The sequence below is a fragment of the Nannobrachium achirus genome (genome assembly GCF_963921795.1).
Source record: "Nannobrachium achirus genome assembly, chromosome: 15".
In the NCBI taxonomy this organism is placed as follows: domain Eukaryota; kingdom Metazoa; phylum Chordata; class Actinopteri; order Myctophiformes; family Myctophidae; genus Nannobrachium; species Nannobrachium achirus.
The window spans coordinates 23,454,247-23,461,746 of NC_137822.1; the positions used below are offsets into that span (position 1 = coordinate 23,454,247).

General features: G+C 44.1%; 1 protein-coding gene across 2 annotated transcripts in view; it reads right to left on the minus strand.

Annotated features, from left to right (window-relative positions):
* Positions 1–7,500, minus strand: part of tcf4 (transcription factor 4) — a gene marked incomplete at its 5' end in the record, with an annotated part of 240,833 nt that overhangs the window by 41,410 nt on the left and 191,923 nt on the right. For both annotated transcript variants that reach the window (XM_080742729.1, XM_080742728.1), the window contains 3 exons: positions 2,562–2,712; positions 3,857–4,005; positions 4,902–5,007. In XM_080742729.1, coding sequence (XP_080598855.1) covers positions 2,562–2,712; positions 3,857–4,005; positions 4,902–5,007 — 406 coding nt within the window. The remainder of the gene's footprint in view (positions 1–2,561; positions 2,713–3,856; positions 4,006–4,901; positions 5,008–7,500) is intronic.

Below are 7,500 nucleotides of genomic sequence, written 5' to 3' on the forward strand. Positions count from 1 at the left end.
TGTATCTGTCTGTGTCCCTTTTATGCCCGTATATGGAGATCTTTGTGATTCTGCGTCCATTGTATGCCCATATATGCCATATATGGAGATATCTGTTTATCTGCGTCCATTTTATGCCCATATATGAGATCTCTGTCGCTTTTTCAAACAGATGGTCAAAACGGGTCCTATGACAACAGGTATAATGGGGTTTGCATTAAAGGGGGAACCGGCACTGTGTCTGCAACACAGTCGGAGGCACAGACAGATACAGAGAGATCTCCATAATGGGAATAAAGGGACACAGACAAACAGATGGAGGAGGAGACAAACTTAATGCAAACCCCATTATACCTGTTGTCATAGGACCCGTTTTGACCATCTGTTTGCCTGTGTCCATTTATGCCCATATATGGAGATATCTGTATCTGTCTGTCTGTGTCCACTTTATGCCCATATATGGAGATCTTTGACCATCTGTTTGCCTGTGTCCATTTATGCCCATATATGGAGATATCTGTATCTGTCTGTCTGCATCCATTTTCTATGCAGACACAGTGCCAGTTCCGGAAAATCCTGATGTCAGACATCAGAATCCGAACCTTTCGTGCTGGTTCCAGAAAATCGTGTATCGGGTCGGGTCGAGGCCGAGCACTGCACTACCTGCTGCGGTGCAAACCCATGAATGCCCCACCCTTTAATGCAAACCCCAATATACCTGTTGTCATAGGACCCGTTTTGACCATCTGTTTGTCTTTGTCCACGTATGCCCATATATGAAGATCTCTGCACACACAGTACCGGTTGCGGAAAACTCTGATGTCAGACATCAGCTCCGCATACGGGCATTCATTTTATTCCCATATATGGAGAACGCGCGTGCCGGTGGGACGAACGGTTCTCGAGATACGCGGATTACATACATACATACACACTCACAGAGATTTTTTGTTGACTCATGTACGTACGTGATGTCAGAGCCTTTTATGAAGTGATGTCACAATGAGTCAGCGCTTGCGCCGATTTCCTCCGGAACAGCCTGATGTCAACAATCAGCCCACATAAGGAGATTCCGAACGTTTCGCGCCGGTTCGGGAAAACCGCGCGTCGGGTCGGGTCGAGGCCCGGCACTGCACTCCGTGCCGCGGCGGGGAACGCGCGTGCCGAATCTGAAGCCGGTGGGACGAACGGTTCTCGAGATACGCGGATTACAGACACACAGACAGACAGACAGACACGCAGAGACTTCTCGCATTTATAGATAGATTATGGCATAATTATTACTATTGTCTTACTATAAAATCTATGAACCTCTGTAGGGATTGGACGATATGAACATTTCATATCACAATTATTGTGATAAAATAAATCGCGATTTACTATATTATTGCGTTAATCAAAATCCATTATCGGCAACGCGACACGTTGTAAGCTTGTAAATCGGCTATTTTTTGGCAAAGACATTTGATAGAGAGTGAAAAAAAGACTGTATCAAGTACGTATATTATAAGTACCTTTTACCAATTATAGAGGGTTTAAATGGAACTGGATATGCAGCTCGGCAAATAAAAGGTGAATAGATCCCAGTGTAAGACGGAGGACGATATCACGATAAATTAAATCTCCACGATACGATTATCGTGAGTGTTTTTTTATCACGATAAACGATAATATCGCGTATCGTCCCATCCCTAAACCTCTGTCCATCTGATCCTAATTTTTCTCTCAGTGGGTTGAATGATTGATCTGAACTTTCACATGCAGCGCATTTATAAAGAGAGTGACGAAGGCAATTTTTCCACTTTTCCCAAATTTAACCCATTCTGTGCCCCAGAAATTAACGGATTAAAATGTCCAGAGTGCCTCTCGCTGGCTCCATTAACGGCCTGTCTCTTATTTTGAAGGCCAGAAGTCCATAGCGTTAACACTTCCGGTCTGACGTCATCGCGTCATGACGTCATGACGCTCGTCGTCCACGTGGTGTTGTGTAATGGCGGAACGGAGCTTTTCAACATGTGTTTTATTAGCGAGCATCTATTGCCATCCTCCCATTTGAAAGTGTTGTTTGGAGATAATGGACATTAAAGATGAGATTCCCCGTCTGCCTCAATGTTATGGGATTACTATTTTGTGCTCGTGGATCCGTGATGATGAGAAATCAGCGACGGAGATCGGCTCGGGACCTTCCGCCATTGTACCCGGTAGGATAACCGCCGTTACAGTAATATATTACTTTTCGCGAGTATACTCGGGATCGGCACTCTGGGTACTCAAGTATTTTTCACGAGTATTCTCGGGAATGGCACTAAATCGGTTTAAGATGTTTATCAGCGTTTTTGTTTGTCTATAAACAGTTTCGGAGTTGCTGTGCAAGCGCTGTCACAAGCTCTGGGCTCTGTGATGTCATGGTTACGGACCCCACAGGCTATAGGATCTGCTTCATTGTAGCGGCTATGGTCCCCGAAGGCTATAGATCTGTAGCCGCTGCGGTGGGTGGACCTAATCTCGCGTCATCACCTCGGAGGAAAGCCTGGTATTCGTTCTGAATTGGCCCGTGTGATGAAAAGATGCCGGCTCCTTACCCATAATGCTGTCTGTTCCGTTGGTGGGTGCGGTGCATGAGGCGGTGCTGTAGTGGTTGGCCCCGCCTCCGGCCCCTCCCCCTCCTCGATGGAAGCTGCTCATTGGTGGAAGGCTGGAGTTGATGTCCGCCGACGAGTGCGATGGATAGCTCTGTAGGAAGACGTAACGAGATGATTTATAGCTCTAGAAGACATACTGATGTGCCATTTCAAAACTTCACACGCCTTGACGTTGGCAAGACAGTAGATTTCCTGTGTATTGGCAGTACATAGAGCTTGTAGATCAGATATTATTGTTATTTTTTATAACATTCTCTGACTTGGAAGTTTCAAAGGGAATGGAGTGGTTTCTTGCCATTTGCGGGTTTTTGCAAAAATATGCTCCATTCTCCATAAAAATTTGAAAGGCAAAACAAGGAAAGAAACCTGTAGAAAAAATGCATTTTGGAATTTTCTGGAAAAGAAGATTTATAGATCTGTGTGGACATACAGTAGGAGAATTATAGCTCTTTGGAAAGAGACTGTCAAGCCGAAACCTTGCATCTCCATATTTCTACTTTTTATATTGTGTGACCTACTTTGTTGTACAAGTCTCACGCAAGTGTAGTGAAAATAGACGACCTACAAGCTCACTATTTATTTATTCTTTTAAATATGAAAGTGTGTCTGGGGTCTTTTATAAAGCATAAACAAGAGCTTGTGACAACATCATAACTACATTGGATCCATTTGAACTCAGGTTCTTTTTTCCCTTTCCTGTACAGTAACCACTTTGGACATACAAGGTTTCCGCCAGACAACAACAATGAACAACCTGTGGTTTTATACAGCAAAAAGAACAATAAAGCATAGAACACTGGTCTAACAGTGAAAGACAGCTGTGGAAAACAGAAGAAAATCTAAAAATATATAACCGGACGAATAACATGAGGTGCAAACCTGATTAACATAACCAAAAGTGAGGTCGCTCCGATATCCGATAAAAAGAAGAAAAACAACGCAGCAGTGTGCAAGGACCTTAAGACTATTCCACTGTAATACAAACACAGACCCCATCTGATAATATTTTGTGTCAGGGACCCCCACATACAGTACAATATCTGTGTTGTTAAAATGTACAAAAGAATTAGCAGAATCTTTCACTTTGTAATTAAAAACAGACAATGAATATGATTTTGATGCTATCTTAACACATTCTGTATGGGGATCTTTGAGAACCACATAACGCACGTTCATATTTATTTATTTGGTTTTGCACAGCTGCAGATGAGGCAGTGATTGACAGCCGAGCTCACCAGTCTGTCGTGGGGGTGGATCCCGCAGTAGGAGGAGCTTTGGGCGGGGCCATGGGCAGAGTTCCCGCCTCCCAGCATGCTGCCATGGTAACCCTGCTGGCTCATGCTGCTACCACTGCTACTCCAGGGATCTGCACTGTGGTGACCATCTGGTTGGCAGAGAGACATAGAGAGGGGGAGAGAGAGAGACATAGAGAGGGAGAGAGAGAGAGAGAGAGAGAGAGAGAGAGAGAGAGAGAGAGAGAGAGAGAGAGAGAGAGAGAGAGAGAAGGGGAGGGGGGGGGGAGTATACAGTATATCATCGCTGTCAGGCAGGAACCTTGTATCTCCATATTTTTCATCTTTTGATGTTTTCTTCATAAATGAATGCCCTACTTTAAACGTTGCTTTATTTAAGCTGTTGCACAAAAGCAGCAAAGATATCAGATTTTAAATAACGCAATGATGCGACATGACGCAAGCCTGTGAGGTTTTATGTATAGATGACCAATGAAAAGTATGTGGAGCTTGTTACTAAATAATAAAGCGTGGATCATGTCGTCACTGTCCGGGAGCAACCTCGTATCTCCAAGTTTGAAATTTGTAGGTCGTGTTCGTAAAGTAAAGCCCTGCTTCATCATACAAGACTGTCGCACAAAACTAGTGAAAATAGCAGATCTATAAGCACACAACGTCTCGCATCGCGAGGCGTTGTGTGCTTCTATATTGGCTATTTTCACTATTTTCAATCAGTTAATAACAATCAAATTATTAATTATTATAAATCAAATAATAACAATAAAGGGAATTAGGTTTTGGACATACAAGGTTTCCACCCAATATACAGTCATGGAACACAGGTTAGTTTTTTACATTTCCTGAAAGGTAACACGGTTTTGGACAACAAGGTCTCCACCCGATGTTGTTGGATTGTGTGCGCGTGGGTGTGCGTGAATGCGCGTGTGTGTGTGTGTGTGTGTGTGTGTGTGTGTGTGTGTGTGTGTGTGTGTGTGTGTGTGTGCGCGTGTGCACGCTCGCGTGCATGTGTGTGTGCGCGCGCCAGTACCTGGCATGAAGAAAGAGCTTGGAAATCCAGCACTGGGAGGTTTCGACGAGGGATAGCCTGGCGAGTCTCTGTTATAGTCTGCTGTGCTGGCGGATGGAGCATAAACCTGGAACACACAGTAACATACAGTCATTAGAAATCTGTTTGCCTTTTAGGCTTTGTCAAAACAAAAAATCACACTGATTATGCAAAGATAATTGCGATTAAGTCAAATAATTGTGTTCAGGTGATTACAGTCAGTAATAATTCTGACAGGTCTAATAACTGTAACAAAAGATTCAGCTCGCTTGGACATTAAGCTTATAGTGAAATAACAGTCATAAAGAGTCAAAGCTTGTAGCATAAAAATATCAATAACATTTCAAATATGTAACAGACAAAGAGAAAAGCTTGTAGCTAGGCCTATCATAAAACACACACACACGCACGCACGCACGCACGCAGGCACACACACACACGCACAAGATATGCTTACACACTCCAGCACACTAACGGTTTTGCTCAGAAGCACAAAAGCAAGACTGACAAATGAGATTACAGATAAAAGTCAATAAAAGAGCTCAAATCCTCACCAGAAGTTAACCATAATTTGACCACAATCACAGTTGATTAAAGTAACTGTAATTTGATTCCACACTTTCTGTGCTGAGTCACAACTGAGAACACATAGAACTCTCCATCCAACAATTCACACTGTTTTTACTCTCTCTCTCTCTCTCTCTCTCTCTCTCTCTGTCTCTCTCTCTAACCACATCAACCCCAGTGTTCTGAGCTTGTAGATCTGTTATGTTTGGCAAAGATTTTTGGTTTAGAAGGGAAAATCACACCCGTGTGAACTGAGCGGTGGTCGTGGAGGCTGCGCAACAGCAAAACAAATATATATATATATTGTGTGTGTGTGTGTGTGTGTGTGTGTGTGTGTGTGTGCTACATACGGTACTACATACAGGCTACATACAGACAGACACGCATACAGACAGACAGACAGACAGACAGACAGACAGACAGACAGACCCACACACACGGCCACGTATAGGAGCGTTGTGACCACCGCTCAAAAAATAGAACTAAATAAGATAAGATAAAATAGATGAATGCGGTTCAAAAAAGTACAGGCAAGAGCAAGACCCTCACACTAAATTTCAGTAAAAGAAACTCTGTGTGTGTGTGTGTGTGTGTGTGTGTGTGTGTGTGTGTGTGTGTGTGAGAGAGAGAGAGAGAGAGGGGGGGGGGGGGGGGAGAACAGGTGCAGTGAGTACTGGACCACTGTCTGAAGAATGTGAGAGAAAGACTAACAACCCTACTTCCTGAACACACACGCACGCGCACACACACGCACGCACGCACGCACGCACGCACGCACGCACGCGCGCGCGCACACACACACACACACACACACACACACACACACACACACACCATACAGTGACGTTCCCATGGCCAGTGTATGTAAACAGTGGTGTCAATGAAGGGAGAGAGAGAGAGAGAAAGAAAGAAAGAAAGAAAGAAAGAAAGAAAGAAAGAAAGAAAGAAAGAAAGAAAGGCAGAGAGAACACACACCACATTATGTAAAGAAATACAAGATGGTTTCAATGTCTAAAAGGCTGGACATACTCTCTCCGACCACCAAACCTTTCGTCTGAAAGGTCCGGTTCAACTACAAAATGATGTCACTCGCAACTTCTGAAAAGCATTAACCCGTGATTGAGCTCGGAAAGCTTCGCGTCGGAAAGTCTCAACTCTCCGACGAGAAGTTTGGTGGTCGGAGCCATAATGGACACCCCTTAAGACTTTTCTGTGATTCTGTGATTCTAAGTGAAGTGGTGAATTTTTATTCTATGTGTTCTAGAGCTATGAAATCTGTGTTCAAGATCTATACATTCTGTGTTCTAGATCTATACTTTCTATGTGCTTTAGTTCTATATTTTTATGAATTCTGAATGAATGAATGGTTTTGTCTGGAGGGCCAAATTGTCATGTGAAGCTTGACCAATCCTCAATTCTGCATGCACGGGACATGTACGGGACAGACAAAGCCACTCCTTGGGAATCTATGGGAATCCTCAAAAAAACATGTACGGGACAGACAAAGCGTCTTTCACCGCTTCAATAATTACTGCACATCGTACAGTAAGACAGCACACTGTAAGCCTCACAGAGCCATATGAGGCCCATTGGGCAGGAGCCTATCTCCTGTTTCTGTAGCGTGAGGCAGCTTGATGTGCAAGTACACCCCCTGGAAATGACGCTAGTATGTCGCAGGGACTTACCCCCAAATCCAACCCTTGATGCTAAGTGCTAAGCAGGGAGGCATTGGGTCCCGTTTTTTAGCGGTGCTGCTTGAAAGAGCTAAGCTCCAACATCTGGCTTTGTCCAAAGTTTGAAGTGCTCCCAGGGTCACATTAGCCTACGTCTGGCCTACATCTTTGCACAAAGCGCTCAGAGTTTGTTGTACGCCCATGCAGGGTCACACTGGCCAAGCTTCGCGGTACGCTTAATGAAATGATATTGATGATATTTAAGAATCTATGGTATGATGACCCAGCAGGGGAATCGAACCCTGACCTCCCAAACTCAGAGCAGACACTCTAACCACTAG